This window comes from Mya arenaria, chromosome 16 (assembly GCF_026914265.1).
Source record: "Mya arenaria isolate MELC-2E11 chromosome 16, ASM2691426v1".
In the NCBI taxonomy this organism is placed as follows: Eukaryota; Metazoa; Mollusca; class Bivalvia; order Myida; family Myidae; genus Mya; species Mya arenaria.
In genome coordinates, this window is record NC_069137.1 from 17,017,058 (window position 1) to 17,036,603 (window position 19,546).

At 32.1% G+C, this 19,546-nt stretch overlaps 1 protein-coding gene and 1 long non-coding RNA gene across 3 annotated transcripts; one reads left to right on the top strand and one right to left on the bottom strand.

Annotated features, from left to right (window-relative positions):
• The first annotated feature begins 763 nt into the window (after nt 1-763).
• LOC128221904 (uncharacterized) lies at nt 764-4,749 on the top strand. Of its 2 annotated transcripts, none has more exons than XR_008259023.1 (4): nt 764-869; nt 2,212-2,290; nt 2,715-2,755; nt 3,146-4,749. It is a non-coding gene; the product is annotated as an uncharacterized LOC128221904 (long non-coding RNA). The 2 variants fall into 2 exon arrangements; XR_008259024.1 differs by lacking the exon at nt 764-869 and adding an exon at nt 992-1,247.
• Nucleotides 4,750-4,876: 127 nt separating this feature from the next.
• Nucleotides 4,877-19,309, bottom strand: LOC128221900 (properdin-like). The gene is made up of 10 exons (XM_052930552.1): nt 19,242-19,309; nt 15,604-15,663; nt 14,178-14,246; nt 13,185-13,217; nt 11,305-11,334; nt 10,263-10,372; nt 8,900-8,992; nt 7,417-7,507; nt 6,333-6,398; nt 4,877-5,101 (listed from the first exon to the last, which is right to left on the bottom strand). The coding sequence occupies exons 1-10, from the start codon at nt 19,261-19,263 to the stop codon at nt 4,923-4,925; spliced, it is 753 nt and encodes a 250-aa protein (XP_052786512.1). The 5' UTR covers nt 19,264-19,309; the 3' UTR covers nt 4,877-4,922.
• Between the last annotated feature and the right edge of the window lie 237 nt (nt 19,310-19,546).

Genomic DNA, 19,546 nt, shown 5'->3' on the forward strand with positions numbered 1-19,546 from the left:
GGAATACAATTCAGATTACCTAAGGCAAACTGTTCAAATATACGATGCAGTTATTGTTTGAAACTATGAGCATCACACAGAGTCTACCTTAGCAAATAAAAGGCTTAAAACTGATAAATCGATCATAGAGTTTCATAATAAAAATTATCCTTGTACTAAAACTAAAACCCAACAAACAACATTATTACAAATAAAAAAACTACATGTAGCTTAACTTTTCTTCCAAATTTTACCTAAGTAAATTTGTACAAGAAAGAGACGTAACACGCTGGAGCAATTCCCTAGCCAGCAGAAAAAGCGGTTTTAAAGATAACATGAATCTGCAAAAGTTTATAAAATCAAAGCACTGAAGGTTTAGTCATGTAAGAACGCCATATTCAACCATACATTTTGTATAAGCAATTCATCATTAAAAACAAGAAGGCAAGTACTCTTCAAAGTATTGCCGTTATATCCACTGTTGAAATAAAATCCAAGCAAATTAAATGAGTCTAAGCGAGATGATATTTGGTACCTGAGCTAGCAATAACAACGTAACGTCGTTTTTTACACTTCCCTATTCTGCACAATGCTTATACCACTACTCACTGCAATGGATAATACTCCAGCAAACTTTTATACTTACTGCCGAAAATGGTACCAAAATAATCATGAATAAATTATCTATCAACTGGAGTACGGGTTTTATCTAATTATGTGAAACAAAATAAAACGAGCAAAAAGTTTCACAAGCATTTTTTGTAATATGTCGTTTTTCTGCAGGTCTTGGGACGTTTTGACTGTCATTTTATACTTTCGATTTCGGATATTTTAAGAATTGTTTTGATTGTCAATGACTTTACAAGGATACATTGACGTCTCGTGCATCGGTGAGTATAACTTTAATGAATTATTATGTATATTTTCTGCTTTTATTTTGACAAAAACTGAAACAGGGGATAAAACATGCTGAACTATAGGTCCAAATCGAAAGAGAACGACAATGCATCATCGAATTTCTGAAAATTCATTCATTTATCTACACAGTGATACTATCCATTTGATTCAGTAATCTGTCGCATTTTTCCGCAAGGGCTATTTATAAACACATCGTTTCTGAGAGTGGCCAAAAACAAGAACAATTTGATGACTCATAAGGCATGCAACCTTAAAAGCCGAGAGTATCCGAATTAACCAGGAAGTAATTTTTGTTTACTTTTTAAATGCCAACCTCTGTAAATAGTAATTTACTTGGAGTAAACATTGAGGTAGGTTTATGCATATCATTGTTTTATTATATTTAGAATGCTATTTATAAGGGGTTGCCAATTCTTTTGCATGAACATTGGTCAAATGTTTTATAAATAATATAAATTTGAATAAATAAGACATTTGCAATATTGTGATTGGTTTTAATGAAATAAACAGACCGGGTTCTTTAAGGATCTGGTCACTTTCGGTTTTAAAAAATGTAAATAAACTATTAGAGAATTGGCAGTTATTTTTAATTAAGCCATTCTATATTATTAATTAAGAATCTGTCAAGCTGAAGTTTGTTATTGTTTATGCGCATGTTTCTGCAACGGGCATTGACCGACAAATTCATATTAAATTACTTAAAAGAGCTCGACAACCAAAACCCAATTAATCAAATTACAACGCCAAGTTTCCATTTAGTGTTTTATTGGTTAATAAGAAAAATGCAGGCTGGCTTATATAGGCATTTCACAATTGAAACTAAGAAAGTAAGCATTTGTTTTAATCTTCTAAACAGTTAATTGGATGCCTACCAACTTTAATTGTTTATAGATCATACATTATCACCAAGTAACTAATACTTAAATAATAATTGGAATGTTTCAAATTTCAACATATCAATGTTTTAATGTGTAAATTTCAGGAAACATTTTTATGTTCTGTATAGTTAATTGGATTATAAAATCACTCTCTGAAATTTTTTTTCAACTTTTCAAACATTATTTGTCTTCAGATTTATTGGAATTCCTGTTATGATAGGATTTCAATTGCTGTCATTAATTTTCAACTCAATGTTTTGATTATTCATTTGAAATTATTTTAAACTTCACATTCCATAAATGGCTGTTCTTTCTTTTTGACTAAATATTTTGAGTATTTTTACACATTAGTATGTCTGCCAATTCAGGGATGGTCAGTTTTGTCATTTATTAGTCTTTTTTTTCCCTTTTTTATTTAATCTTTTCTTCCTTTCAGTGAGAAATAAAGCCATAGAATACATTCATACCATTCAAATTCAGCCAGTCAGAATGATGGGAAGGATTGCAGAACTGAGGTAACTTAGAACTATGATGCATATTTACCAGAGAATATCTCATAAACATGCCATTTGCTTAATTTTCTTTGAAATCATACCTGAAGTTATTGAGAACTCTTTATAAACTTTGACATTTTGTATGATGACATATTTTATTATTTGTAAAATAAATGCTTTTGACATTTTTTTGAGCTGTAAAGTTGAATTGATTCTTAAATTGATTCTGGTAAATACCAAACTGTGTATAGACATCAAACCTCATTACATATATATATATATATATATATATATATATATATATATATATATATATATATATATATATATATATATATATATATATATATATATATATATATACATATATATATATATATATATAGATACATAGTTGTCCCTCTCTGAATAATACATAATTATCTATGTTTCTGTTTACTTTCAGTTTCACTCTCACCTGACTGATGCAGATTCAGTACCCTAATTGTATGTACTTTTTTTGTCAAATTGTATTTATTTGCTCTATTAAAAATATAATGTTGACTTTTTTGAGGAATAATTTTGAAAGGAAAAATAAATTATTATAGAGAAAAGGTAATTTGTTATGTACAAAAAGTGGACAAAAATGTTGAACAGTATGAAGTTTTAAATTAGAAAATCCTTATTTCTCTCTGTATGTATGTCAACTTTATTAAGACAATATTAAGACAATATCTGGTAATATAGTGTATTCTCTTAATTAAATGTGATAAAACCTTTTTAAACTGTTTGTATACATCTGTATATGTATGTTGCCATATAAACTGAATGCATGTAGTTTCTTTTGTGAACATGTGTATTAATTGAAATCAACACATTCCTTTGTTATATTTTCAGGCTCATGATGGTTTCTGAGAAAAAAAAAGCTTGGTGTAATTTGACAGTATTTTTCAGTATTTGACAGTGGTTCTATCATGCAACAGTCATACCATGAAGTGTCTCGTACAGCATGAACATTTCCTTCATTTTTTGAGTGATTATAGAGTGAAAATGTTTCCATATAAAATGTTTTCTTTTTATGTGTAAAACTTGTCATGAATGGTTACAAATACATGCATGTTCATTATGATTCCAAATCTATGCACATTTTGATTCCAATAATTAAAGTATTTTAAATTTGGTTTGAAACAGAAATATTGTCCTTATGTTTGTTTCTAAACATTATCTGGTATTATTCGTGTTTATAGTTTCCATGTCAATTTAAAAAAAAGTCGGTTCTTTTAAAGATGCACTTTTACTCCCACATAAGATTTACCACAATTAATACTTTTGTTTTATTATTCCAAAAAGGATGAATAAATGTTGGAAACAATGGTTCTAATGAAGGATGCCTACTTCTACTTGAAGGAAATGTGCATAAAAGACAGTATTTCTACCATTTGAGATCATAGTAGATCACAGTAAATCTTTATGCATTCACCAATCATTTAATATCTTTGCTTTTTCAGCTTAAATACACGGTTACAATATTTTTATCAATACTTAATATTTTCAAAAAATGAATTATTAAGTAAGTTGTTAAAGGGTTAACAGTCAAAGTATATGTTTGTTATGCATGTGTATGCATTGATACTGAATAAGAGTGTCACTTTAAACAGTTGCCATGGTAACTATAGAGTCTAGTTTTCTTAAGAAACTGTAATTGTTGTCTAAAAACCTTTGTATTTTCAATGTGATACTTTTTAGCATGTCCGCTTCAGTCAATGAAATATTTGTTAATCATTTGGTCATACTTTGTATACAATTATATTTATAATTTAACCTTGAAAATTGCTGACAATCTCATACTTATATTGAAATATTCAGAATTGCTAGATGGGTTGAAGTTTACCTTTATTACAACTGTCAGGCAAATTATGGCAAGATGTACATAATTCTCCTTTTTAACAAAAATCGATGTTTAAAGCATTTTTTGTATTTTTATTGAATGATTACCATGGCAACTAATTTTTTGTTTGCCTTTAATCTTCCTATTTATAATACTATTAATTGTAAAAATGCAACAGTCAAGCAATGAATGGAAGAATGTAAATGTTCTTTGTCTTTTACCTTTTTCAAGCTCATTCTTCAAAATATAAAGCAATTTTAAAATTTCTTAAAAATGGACGTTTTTTCATCATTTTTTTAAAGTAAAATAATTTGCTTAAAACTTTGTTTAGGTTCTGATATTTAGGAATGTGTATTAAATTTATAGAAAATAAACAAAATGTGTTGTTTGACATTATTTATTTCATTTAAATTCCGAAGTTTTGAATTTGACCTATTTTGGCAGAAAAATTGATAAAAATGTTAAATTAAAAGGGCCATAATTCTGTCAAAAATTGATGGATTTTGAAAAAATGTGCATATTTGAGTTTGTAATGACGTAACCTTTAAAATGATATATCACTTTAATATACCGCATTACATTAATTTTTTACGCTGATATTGCTACCTGAGCTCCTCACTTTAGTTTCTATTTTATTATTATTAAATTTCCATATGCATGTGTGTATATAAATAAGTTTCAATTTACGTTCTGTATTTAGTATACTATTGTATGAAATAAACTGAATTGTATTTAACATATAACTTCTTAAGCTCAACCGTTTATTGAAAAATACAGGAAAGAGAGTTAACAAGAAAACGCATTGCAGAAGTCCGTCTGACTCGCCTCCCCTGCGCAAGTTGCACCGCCGTTCATTGGTGCGGGCGAATCACATGACCTCGTCTTAGTGTGTACTCCGAGGTCACATGACTTGTCACATGCTGACCATGAGCCCCATTGACCCCACATGCCATCTACTGGCAGCGCTATAAATAGAAATATATAATTATGAAATAAACTGATATCAATTGCCTCACTTCCAAATGTCGAAGCTACAAAATCCCACGTTTTCAGTAGCACAGATATGCTATTTTATCTTAGTAGTTTGATCACATATATTTTTTAAAAAAGCCGAAGTTACAATTTTTTAAGTTACATTTTCTAAAGGTTCGGCATTTTTTGCTTCTCTGTGAGATGTCCAAAAATTGTTTGACATTTTGATCACATGATCCAACACCATTTTCTCATTGGACTATTTTCTCGGCATTTTGCAGTTAGATGCGGCTCATCTTTATGATTTTAGTGATGCAAACATTCCTAAACAGAAAAAATGCAGCTTCGGCATTATGAAGTGAGTGAGGCCATCGATATGCTTACTTTATTATCGAAACAAAGTACAATTTATTATCACAATACATGTTTTATTAAATCGTTAATTAGTTATCTGTGTTTAAATTTGGCTGATAGAGAAATGAGTATTTGAATGCATTTAACTTTATATAATATGTATTAATTTGTATTTTGCTTTTTATATGTATTCCTTTGTTTTGTTAATTCACGTGTTTGTTAAAGGGTGTAAACATTAAACAATAACATGTGACCAAAAAAGTAGGCTAACGGAACATTAGGTTAACATCCACTATCAATTTTGATGTTTTGATGTTTAATACGTGTGTACTATTTATTACACTTTAAGCAGGCAATTAAGTAATGTACAATGCATAATGTACAACTAGTCAGATAATCAATTTGTAAATGCAATGCACATGTATATGTCTGTTTGTCTTTGTGTTCTGTTCAAATGTTTAATCAAGAGTCAATATGACCTATTTCAAACAAATAGTTCGATGAATAAAGTTCTTCTATCTTCACCGTATAAAACCCCCCACAAAGGGCCGATTGTTCAGAACTTTGTTAAAGTTAACAACGTTGTAATTGACATCTATGTTAACTTTAAAATTGATAATCCTCCTCGATACACATATGGTCTGCAGTATTCCTAACAAGAGATGAGACAACAGTTTCAGCTGTACTTGTTTTTTTTTTTAACATATGAGCATATCATCGAAAAGTTCACCTTTTAAAGTTAACAACGACGTCAAACATCAAGATTTTAACTTTAACAAAGTTCTGAACAATCGAGCCAAAGTTTACAATATCTATATAGAACAACACCCAATAAACACTGCCGCTTTAATGGAATATTGTTACACTTACTTGATACTGTAGTTGCTGCTGATTGCAGGAAGTTCACCAACGCCTGTGTTTCATTTGCGTAACCATCTGTAATGTAAACATCAGTGGTATGTAACCTACATTTTCAACATCCGGTGTGTATATCACGTGAAAAAGAACTGTTCTTTAACTACACCAAAGCTGCACTCAAACAGATTGAACGTTTTTATAACCTTTTTTTATTTCTTGTCTTAGAATGAGAATTTATGCGAAATTACATGGAAGCTATTTATATACATCTGCTGACAAAAATAGATCGCAGATTGTTATATTTAAGCTCAAAAAATGATGATTTATGCATTTTTAAACAGTAAGTCGTCATAAAACGATCTTTCGTCAGCAATCTTTTATCATTGGTTTGCAGATATTTACCCCCAAAATGCTCATTCCAAGACAAAAAATAAAAAAAAGATGTAAAAATTAAAGGGTTAATCTGTGAGAGTGCAGCTTTAAATGAAATATGGCAGTCTATGCAGCTTAAAGTTCGATACGGTTATAAGTTTTCAAACACTTCGACAAAAAACTGTTTTGACAGTGATCCATTAGGCAGTGATTTAGCGAAAAGGTTTTTGAAATAAAACTAAACTCTGTTAACAGACCGAAGGCGGGGCTGTGTAAGCGGCGAAGACTGTACAATGTTTGATTTCAAATGGTATGGAGATAGTACAATTATCTTTGTTGAAGCATTCTAAGCATTCTTGCCGTCTAAGCATTTATGGCGTAATTAATCACGTGGTGTACACACACTGTCACTTGCATGGATGTGATTGGCTGTGAGAAAGGCATTGACTTAATTGTATATTTTGAACACAAAATACTCCGCCATCAAAACATGAAGCCTAACACAATCTGAATCCAAAATTTGTGCTTTTTGAACACAAAGGTATCAAAACTACTAGTTTTCAAATGCAGTTCCTTTAATTAAAACCGTTCATATGGGATAATTGCTTTCATAACTATCTCAATATATATATGAGAATGAAATCGTGTAATAATAAAAAAAATGTGGAATATGTGTAGATAAGTCGGAAAAGCGAAAACAAGCTTTGTTTTATGTCTGACTTACTTTCGTTACAAATAGGACCACCACAACGTTTCTTGATGTAGTGCAAGGTAACATCCCGGCCAAAGACGTTGAAATGTACGTTATCGTCGCCCTAGATAATAAGCAAATAAAACGTTTTGACCATAACATGTGTGTGTGTGTACCACGTGATAAAATACGTCATATATACTACGTTGGAAGGAACCGTTTTGCTTAAAATGAAGACTTCAAACAAAGATAACTTTTGTTTTAACACATTTTAAATGACACAAAGGTCAGTCTATGCCGCTTAAAGAGCCCCGCCTTCGTTGTATTACCGGAGTTTAATTAGACGATAAGTTTCCTCAAACACTTGACGAACATGTTTCCAAACTAATGTTTTGACAGTGCCACGTCAGACGGCCGTTTTGTGAAAAGATTTGTCGAAGTTTTATAAGAAACTAAGCTCTCGATCAAACTCTGGTAGAAGACCGAAGATGGGGCTCCGTAAGCGACTTACACTGCGCCATGTTTCATTTTAAATGGTGAAGAAATAGTGAAGCTAAAGTATTCATTCGGAGCAAAAATTTGCCTTCCGACGTAGCATCTATGAAGCAATTTATCACGTGGTATACACACACTGCATAAGAGCTCTCTGTTTTGAAACAGGAAAATTTCTTAATAAAATATTAACATTCGTTTAGTTCTTTGTATTGTGAAGCTTGACGTTTCTATTGTACAACACGCAACGAGTTTATGAGATGTCAATGCTTATTTCAATATTGCGGAACGATTGAATAAGGACTCCGTCATATCCACCAACGATATATGACGCTACAACATCCAGCTATTCTCGTAAACACATTTATCTTGTCGGTTGCATTTCATTTAGATTAAATACTCAATTGCTAAAGGTACTGCTATTTTTTAATCATAATGGATATTTATCTTAAATGTAAATATAAGTATTGGTTGCATTTTTCTTGCGTTTATGCTGTTTGAGCGCAGTAGGACAAGATGGTAAATGACCCAAAAGAGCTAGCGCCCTTTACGAAATTTGCGCGCGTGCCCTACTGCGTTCATACAGCATACACGCAAGAAAAAATGCGATCAATCCTTATAAATCTTTCGATAAATCTTTTCGTCTAAAGTAACAGAAAATTAATGTAGTTTTGATTTGAGAAAATACTTTGAAATCTTATGTAAAAGATTCCAGTATGGTTTGCATAAAAATTAAGACGTATTAGAAAAGTCTTGTGTTATAGGTATATGGATATACTTTGAAATCGTATGTGTAAGAATATTATAGTTTCCTAGGTATGATAATATACCCTGAAATCTTCTTTATAAAAAGAGTCTAGTATCCTTGGTACGAGAAAATCAATTGAAACCTTATGTATAAGAAGGTTCTAGCATCTTAGGTATGATATTATATCCACACATCTTATTCTGTAAGAAGTTTCAAGCATACTTTAAAATCTTATGTTTTAGAATATTCAAATAGGTGGCGCATGCGCAGGCTTACGGTTATGCATTTAGAATCAGAGGGGTTGCAACATCCATGGAAGTAGTAGCTAGGAGCTGGACGCTGATCGCGGTTATGTGCATTTATGCAAACCTGTAAATGAAGATAAAACTCAGATATATTTAGTGAAGGTTTGCCGCACCATGGAAAGTAAAAAGTTGAGCCAGGGTGATCATCGCAGTAACGTGCAGAGATATAAAAAACTGGAATTGTAGGCGTAACTGAAATACATTTAAAGTAGAAACAATATCATATATCAGTAGCCTTGTAGAAATATGATAACCAAGGCCAAATAATCTGTTTAGAAATTGAAACCTTCAATAGTCACATAACCATATACGACATTCAAACAGTTCACCTATCCTTGACTTACCGACCCCTTGCTGCACACGTCAATAGCATGACACATTCCAAAGTCACCGTCGCTGTTACCACATCCGACATTCAAACAGTCCCCCTATGCTTGACTTACTGATCCCTTGTTGCACACGTCGATAGCATGACAAGTCCCATAGTCACTATCATTGTAACCACATATGACATTCAAACAGTCCCCCTATTTTTGACTTACCGATCCCTTGTTGCACACGTCGATAGCATGACATTTCCCATAGTCACTATCATTGTAACCACATCCGACATTCACACAGTTCAACTATGCTCGACTTACCGATCCCTTGTTGCACACGTCGATAACATGACATCTACCATAGTCACTGGCACTGTTACCACAGACGACATTCAAATATTTCCCAAATCCTTGACTTTCCGAACCCTTGCTGCGCAAGTCGATAGCATGGCATCTACCATAGTCACTTGCACTGTAACCACATAAGACATTCAAATAGTCCCCCTATGCTTGACTTACCGATTCCTTGATGCACGCGTCGATAGCATGGCATCTACCATAGACATTGTCACTGTAACCACATACGACATTCAAATAGTTCCCCTATCCTTGACTTACCGTTCTCTTGTTACACACGTCGATAGCATGACACCTCCCATAGTCACTGTCATTGTAACCACATCCGACATTCAGACAGTTCCCCTATCCTTGACTTACCGACCCCTTGCTGCAAACGTCTATTGCATGACACCTCCCAAAGTCACTATCATTGATACCACATCCGACATTCAAACAGTTCCCCTATGCTTGACTTACAGACCCCTTGTTGCACACGTCGAAAGCATGGCATCTACCATAGACACTGTCACTGTAACCACACACGCCATTCAAACAGTTCCTCTATGCTTGACTTACCGACCCCTTGCTGCACACGTCAATAGCATGACACCTCCCATAGTCACTGTCACTGTAACCACATACGCCATTCAAACAGTTCCTCTATGCTTGACTTACCGACCCCTTGCTGCACACGTCAATAGCATGGCACCTCCCAAAGTCACTGTCACTGTAACCACATCCGATACAGAGATGATACCCGTCGTTGTATAGTTGTTTCATGGTTTCTGAAATTCAACAAAAAACTTGGTTTTGGAGTGAAGACAGTTTTTTATGGATCTTCGTGACCTTGTTTTCATTTGTACAAATACAACCGTTTCTTGTCGTCGCTATGCAATTAGGAAAGCATTTTGTACATGTAAAATCTTGATTCCAATAGAACAAGTAACCTCTCTGTTATTATTTACTTTGCACTTTATAAAAAACCTGATTTTTTCTGAGTCGATGCGAGGTAAAAAGTTTCAAATTTCATTTTTATTTATATAATTTTCACCGATAAAAATAAGTTCCGAAAACATGTATAAAATACTGAAGATTTGTTTATTCCATTATCTATCCCGAATTTGGTTGCTGGCCATTATTGTGACGATGATAATAACAAAACCTAAAGGAAAATTAAAACGTTATACGTGTGTGTGTAACACAATAGGCTATATCCTGTATAAGCTTCTCTTTTCTAAACCATTTTCAAGGAAATACAGACTAAGATCCCCTGATGACATTTAATATATTGTTTCCAAAACTAGAATCAGAACTGCAGACATATCACTTGCTCTGGGTGGGCCAAAATGGTGAAATGCTCTTCCCAGGGACATAAAACACATCAAAAGTGAACTTAATTTTAGAAATGAACTGGAAACTTATTTGTTTAGACTGTTTTATGATTGAAGAGTCTCCCTGATTTTATATGTAAATGACTGTTTATAGCCTAGTATAAAATAGCGCATGAACCGTGTGAAACGCAATCGTAAATTGAACAATACTTTTTGCGCTATACATATGTATTTGTATTTTTGACTATCTAGCTGCTAGTGCTTAAGTTTTCCCTTTTAACATAACGATTCACGTTGTTAAAATCCAATACGTCTGACTGCTGATTTCTAAAATTACTTAATTTCACTAAGTCGCGAATATACCATCACATAGAAAATGTACTTACGCTTGTCGCCAGCAGAAAGGCTCAATAAATCTGTTAAAATAAGAACATAATTACAAAAAAGGTTAACTAATTATACCAAATTATACATAAAAGCATGTCCAATCAAATGTACTCAGATTGAGCTTATTTACATAAATTAATTAATCAGAATCTTTAAGTTAAAAACTGACGCAAGTTATATATATCGCAGAAAAGCTCAGCCGAATTCCAATCTTCTGACGTCACATCGTAGAAAGTTTTATTGCGCGATACTAAAATGGCTTGATACAACTAATTAGAGCTTCATCAAAATGCATAAATACATTATTTGGGTTAATGCTGTGTCTTAAAGGTAAATTAAACCAGTAATGCATATACTAAAAGGGCTTAATGTTTTATTATCTGGATCGTATTCGACCCTTTATGACTATTGCATGATTTGATTTCACTCAGATATCACCAGGTGAAACCCAAATCTGCAAAACTCCGCGCATTTCAAATTAAAAATGCCGGATAAAATACAAATAAAACGCAGGTTCGATATCAGCAATATCATATTTAATTTAGAACGGCAAAACACTTTTCTGATAATTCAGAAATATTCATCAGAGCTCCCTAAACGAAATTTAAAATGTTCAAAACTTCCGCGAACACTGATCGACTGTTTGAAATCAAGTTTGACCTTCTTTTCTGATTACAGTCAAGATCAGTCTCTTTTCCTAAGTCTTTAAAAACTAGTTAACAATATGTTTTATAAAATCGGAAGGAAATATATCATTTGACCTCCAACGAAGGCTTCTTAAATGTTCCCCTACGATTTGAAATTCATATCTTAAAGCTGCAATCTCACAGATTGATTAATTTTACAACCTTTTTATTTTTTTGTCTTGGAAAGAGCAAATTTTTGAGTTTATATCTGCAAACCAATGATATAAGATTGCTGATAAAAGATCAAATCGCAGATTATCATATTTCCGTTCGAAAATTAATGTTTTACAGCTTAAATCGTTACTAATGGTTTAAGAAATATGCATAAATCATAATTTTTTTAACTTTAATATAAAATCTGCAATCTATTTTTTGTCAGCAGTCTTATTTAACTAGTTTCCATTGATTTTCGCAAAAATTGGTTCGTTCAGAGACAAAAAATAAAAAAAAAGTTGTCGAAGCGTTCAATCTGTGAGAGTGCAGCTTTAAGATAAAACTTGATGTCTGTACGTTTCCATGTACATGTATAGTCAAATCAATACATATCTTAAGATAAAAGTTGATGTCTATACGTTTCCATGTACATGTATAGTCTAATCAATACATATCTTAAGATAAATGTTGATGTCTATACGTTTCCATGTACATGTAAAGTCAAATCAATACATATTTTAAATTAAAAGTTGATGTCTATACGTTTCCATGTACATGTATAGTCAAATCAATACATATCCTAATATAAAAGTTGATGTCTATACGTTTCCATGCACATTTATAGTCAAATCAATACATATCTTTTGATAAAAGTTGATGTCTATACGTTTCCTTGTACATGTATAGTCAAATCAATACATATCTTAAGATAAAAGTTGATGTCTATACGTTTCCATGTACATATAACGTTAAAACAATACAGATGTTGCTGTACCGACTTTGCGACAATGTAAGGAAATTTTCTGGTTAACAATTGAAGTTTCTATATTATTTTTACCATGGAAATGCTTTGTAAAATACTTGAACTAAATAGTAAATAATAGAGTATGTTTTTTTAGAAATATTTGTTTGAAAAACAATGATGCTAGCATAACTCTTTTTAAGTAATTAAAAATATACAATTTTAAGACTTTTTCACCATAATTGAAACACACAAACTTTACACATAATTGAGCCATTGGAACCGATAAGTTACTCACCGAATCGGCATTTGTTGGTCACTTCGGAGTTAGCTGGTTAAACAAAAATAATAAATATTATAAAAGTCCATCAAACATACGCACTAAACACATCAAACCGATTTCGCCTCTTATGAGTCTATGCCGATAGCTTTATTTAAGTGTGATCGGGTACACAGTGGCTAAGGCTAGGTCGTCAGTCTATGGCCTGAATTGTACTATTGGAGCACTCTAAAATTATATTGTATACATCCTAAAACCATATTGTATATATTTCTACGGAATGTCAAAGCTAAAAATGCATAGTCACTCAAACGGCATTTAATTCGATAAAGGCCGAGAAACTCTCACCGAGATGAAAACTGTTAAAGATTTTACTGAAAAGACAACACATGGTTTTCGTTGTGATGAATAGTTCTTAAAACATTAAAAAAGACACACTGTTGCATCGCTTCTTTGTAACGAACATAATAACAACGATGTTAGTCTCCATCAAAAGCTTTTGATATATCACAAAAAATCTCTGACTTCTTTCCCTCCATCGAGGAATTGACAGAAAGACTAATATTTGGAGACAAGTTTGTTGGCAGTCGAATCGCTCTGGGCAAATACTGATTGGGGACTCGTTTCAATATAACTTTGAATGCAGAGGTCGTAAACACTTTTATGACAAGTGTGTTCAATGATTTTACCCCGAACGCTCGGCAGGGGAATAGGTATGTTGTTGCTAACGTTCTGATGGTCGTCTGTTTACAAAGAAGATAACAGCTAACACTGCTGACACTGGTTTGAGATCAACAGCCATCAAAAGATAACAAAATAGAAGATAAACAGATGCAGCGGAATAGGTATGTTGTTGCGAACGTCCTGATGGTCGTCTGTTTACAAAGAAGATAACAGCTAACACTGCTGACACTGGTTTGAGATCAACAGCCATCAAAAGTTAACAAAATAGAAGATAAACAAATAACCTTTTTTGTAACTAGAATAACTTAAAGATTGAACGTTTCCTACCTGGCAATACTGCTTTGACTTCCTTTGGGAAATGCTGGTATACATCGTCGAAAATAAACCTTTTCTTCCCTGTAAAAATATTAAACGTGTACGAGTTTAAAATATTGTTCTTTATTGGATATCTTAGAACGATGTAACTAATCAAGCTTGCAACTAGCTTGATACAAATAACGGACCTATACAGTAAATGAATTCAAAAATGCATTATAATAAAATCGACGACTGAAGTTGCATATTGATTACAATTCTTGAGCCACCGGGCAAATGTTGAAATAAATGGTTAATTTGTTGGTAAATTCATTTGTATCAGTGTTTGTCCCCACGTTTTTAGAACATTTATCAGCCTGATAATATCGAATTGCAATTGTTTTCTCCCCCGCGGCTATGCATTGTGATAACTACTCATTCAAGATTACTGCGATACCAAAAGCTCACTATTATTAAGTGCAAGACCAATAAAATCGACCGCTAGATTATATATCCATTCAGTTATTAAAGCTGCACTCCCACGGACTGGGCTAACGTTTTCTTAAATTGCGAATGTGTATTAACTGTGTTACTATTATGCTGATGATAAATATAAATATTTTTCAAATGTGCTGTCACCTATCTTCAGATACCCCGATAAACGTTTGTGCTATGCTTCGTTGTGTACCGTAGGCGATTGGGGTAGAAAAAAGTCCCTCGTAATCATGAACAAGCAGTAAGGCAGTGTCATTGGTTTCGCAAGGTACCAATGCGGAAATATACACACTCATTCAAGTGTAACTGAAGGGAGAACCGTTGTCTCCAATCACCACTGAAGGTCATATGACATTATAAGGACCGTCCAGTAAGCCAACGAAGGTGTATATGGACCGATGCGTTAGCAGAGGTTCATTCACCTTATTTCACCATTTTTTAAAGCACTTTAGATGTGTTTTTATTGAACATAGCTTATAATGTTTACTTGCGACATTTTTTGGCGTTGTGAAAAAAGCAAGCAACACTTACCAGTTGTATGAGGTCAGCGGCCTACATTACAATTTGGCGAGGTCCGGACCGGTCAAAAATATGATATGGACCGCTGACTTCATAAAACTGGATTTTTATCAAAATACATTGATAAACGGACCAATTGACTTTAAAAATACAAACAAGGGACATATTTATGTAAGGTACAATATACACAAAATTGCTCACTTTTAAATGCGCACCCACAATCCTCTAATCAAGAACCAAAGATTGAAAAATACACAAAGTATTTTTATAATTTGTAATGTTTGTAATTCTGGAGAAATCTCTAACAAATCTAATTACAAATATATTTAAGTATCTTATGAACAATTGGGAAAGTCCTTTGTTGGAAATACCGCACATACTCATTTGGATTCATAAAGGATAAACGAACGAGCAAACATTTCCTTTCAATGTGTTTTTTTATTACCTGACAAGAGTGAGGAGCAATCCTGGGCGTGGGTTATGTAAATGCTGATAAGCACAAGGGCTGAAAAAATAAAATATATAATATAACATTTCTTTATTCAGCTTTAAACGGCATGTGCAAATGAATATTACAAACAATTGTGCAATATATTGTGAAGTTAAGATTTGAATATGACGTTTTATTTTGACCAAAAGTTTTGTTTTGAGCGTTTATTCAAATATCATATAGTAATAACTTATGTATAAACATACTTTTCAATCCTTATATTAATATATGGACACTTTTCTTAAGGGAATTCCGATTTGTATTTAAATGTTTAAGGCAATAAATAGCGACAATGACTTTATTTCTACTTAATGTCCATCGTTTTAAATATGGACATTCGTTCATTTAATAATGGACAATCGGATGATAAAAGTTTACATAGTATCATAGCATACAAACAGTATAAACAGAACAATAAATAACATAACATAGACAATAGGTTTCAGGGATATTTTTTAGAAGTTTTGGTGATACATGTTTGATTACAAGTATTTATTTTCAAATAAATATCTATATCAGTTATATTTACTGCAACATCAGAGTACGGTGACCCCATACTACGTAACATTTTGTTTCGCTTTGTATCATGTTTATTTGTTAAAGGTGCAAACAAACTGAATATAACAGAACAGTTTCTTTACACGTAAACTGTACGGTTTATGTGAAACGTTCACATATAAATATATTAAAGTTTGTGGAATTATACATTCAGTTGACAAAACATTTTAGTCGCAGTTTTAATAGAAAACAGAAAAACTTTTCTAGGCTGATATTTAATATTGATCTTAATTGGATCTAAGATCGATGTAGCTAATCAAAGTACTGGTTATTAATAAGTGACATGTAGAGTGAATTAAATTAATGATGTATTACCATAAGAATAACTTAAGACAGATATTGAATACCACAACTTATCAACAGTATACTAAACAGGTGTTAATATGTTGGTTGTATTGCCCGTGTGATTTCTGAATAAAGTTGAAGCTACAATACGTCTATATGTTGCGCATTATGTTATATAACACTTTACAGCAATGGATTCCTTCCTTATTTATATATATACAGTCGATCAGTCCGTATGTCATTTTATTTTAATAAAAACAATCAAATTTTATGACGTCAGCGGTCCCTGTTATATATTTTGCGGTCCGGACCTCGTCAAAAATATGATATGGACCGTGTGTGGTTTGCGATTTTCATAACGGCGAAAGATTGTCACACACATTATTTTCCATGCAACACACATAAAAAGCTCTTCACAAATATTGAATAGTAATATAAGATGTTCGGTAAAAAATAAGAAATAACGCCTCGGTCCATAAACACCTTCAGGGGCTGACTGGCCGGTCCTGATAATGTCATATGACCCTTAGAGGTGTGTGAAATTTCTTAATTATAAATGACAACAAAGAAATGACAGGGAAAATCAGCTTTAAACTGCATTCTAACTTTAACTTTATTTAGCCCCAACGTTTTAGCAATACAAGTTGATCTATTTTCGATTTTACTGCTAATATAAATTATACCCATCATAATTATGTTTCTTTTTCATGTAAGTGATTGCGGCCACCTCGGACCGCCTGACTTATGATAATGGCCTCTGTGTAAGCCAACAAACAAAATGACTTCAGACATGAAATGACTAAAGATGTTTTAATACCATCTCTGCTATCTTGCACATATTTCATTTCATAGTGTTAGAGAAGTTGAAATACAATCTTGGACATATCTTTGCAACAATTGAAAATGTTGGTGTCATTATTCTATCAACGATTTGTGCTGTTTTATCCAAGATTGTTGGTTTTAATCTTATATTCATAGACTTATGTATAAAGATATTTTTCATGCATTGTATCAATATCTTGACAAATGTTTTTATTTGTTTCTTACAAAGTATTGTCAATTGAAATGTTTCATCAAACAAGTAAATGTTTATTATTTGTAATGTTTGGTGTGTCTGACTTTTAAAAATTATTTCAATAGGCGGTCATTTCAGTTAATTCTATTTGTGAACAACAAGTTTTATTATGAAAATAAATAAATATTCATATTCTTATTTAAACTATTTAACCAAATCTGACTTATGTTGGCACTGATAATGTAAAAGAATGTCAATGCCGTGATAATAGAAACAATTCGAAAGACAAATATGGAATCAAAACTTGGACCTCTCGATCCCTTTAACTGATAAAGGAACACAAGCGCACATTAAACTGAAAGTGGTTATCTAATGCCAATGTTATGAAACAATTAATAATAAGAGAGCCTTGATTTATAATCTTATATTGACTTGTAGAAATTCAGAACATGATTAGGGAAAATCTTAAACTAATAAAGTATGGCACATATTTTGCGTCGAGCGCCAAACTCACGAGAAATTGTGTATTTTTCGGTAATGAAATAGAGTAACAACCGATAAGTTATTAATTAGATTTAAGATATGTTGTTGGATGTTATTTCGGTCTATACCACGACATCTTTGACAGCTAATAAGTAAATTATTATTTTTATAACGTATTCTGATGATATGATCATTATATGTCATTTTAAAGTATACATGTTTGAAAAAAGAATGACACATAGCCGTCAGATATAATTAATGCTAGATAAAATATATATGATTAATTCTGTATACAGTAAGAAAACATGGAAAAATATACATGAGTAGAACAACATTTATAAAGTGGTAGACCATGTCAGCTACATTATACACAAAGGATATCACTAAAAAGAAATTATTTCTATGGTCCTTGCGGTAAAAAAAGTTTGATATAGGAAGACACATTTAAATATATCTTAAGTTCATAGAGATAAAATCATTAAGATAGCATTCATAAATAAATATTATTATGTCATAAAATTGCACATACAATTTGCAATTTTCAGAAAAAAAAAATCACAAAATTGTGTTTAATTGCATTTAGGCTGATTTTTTTTTTTTTTTTTGCACTCACTATTTATACATTAAAACACCCAGCTGAACTAGTATATTTCCTATTACATAACATGCAATATATTAGCCGCCAGTTATCATTGAGACAATCAGTCAACAATAGATGACAAATTGATACATATCAGGCGGCCGTTTCATTAAATGATTTTAGGGTCATTTGGTGAACATCCCATTAGAACATGACTTATCAACCGAACCGTCTTTATCTTTTCACACGGAGACAATAGTGTAGTCCGTTTATTTTCAAAACTATTGAACTTTTCAGTTGCTGTTTTGATAAAATATTTGCTAACATAAATAACGTTGCATTAATGAAATGAAGTCATTATAAATGTTGTTCTAAAACTAATGCTATTACTATTCAAAGAGTGACAATATGTCATTAATAAATAGCGTTGAAAATGACCACGTTATAAAACGACGTTTCATGTATTTAGCTCTGTCAAGATGAACATAAGGTTTTATGATTTAAATCGAATCTACCATTTATATGTCCTTTCAAACGAAATTTTACCAAAAATTACTTTTTAATCAATTTTAGAAAAATCGTTTTATTAGTCGTTGTATATAATTACACCCCCACCTTCCCCATGTGCGATCCACTTTATTAGCAACACAATGTACAAAACATATGACTTACCAAGTGTTAGAAACTGTTGCATTGTTATGGCTTCCGTTGATCCCTGAGAGTTGAAAACGAAAGGCAAAAGACCGTTGCCTGTTGATTTATGTTATATGTTATATAAATCACTACAAGCACGCCAAAGGAAAAGTCCGACCGCACATACAGCTATTGAATATGGTGTTCATGTCCGATTATAATACGTTGTCAATCTCCTACTCTGGGATATCGTTTGATGAGCAGGGATAAACTTACTCAGCGAACCCAAATTAGCTCGAATGCATTTGTTTATTTATGCAGATATTAATTTTGTTTTATCGCGT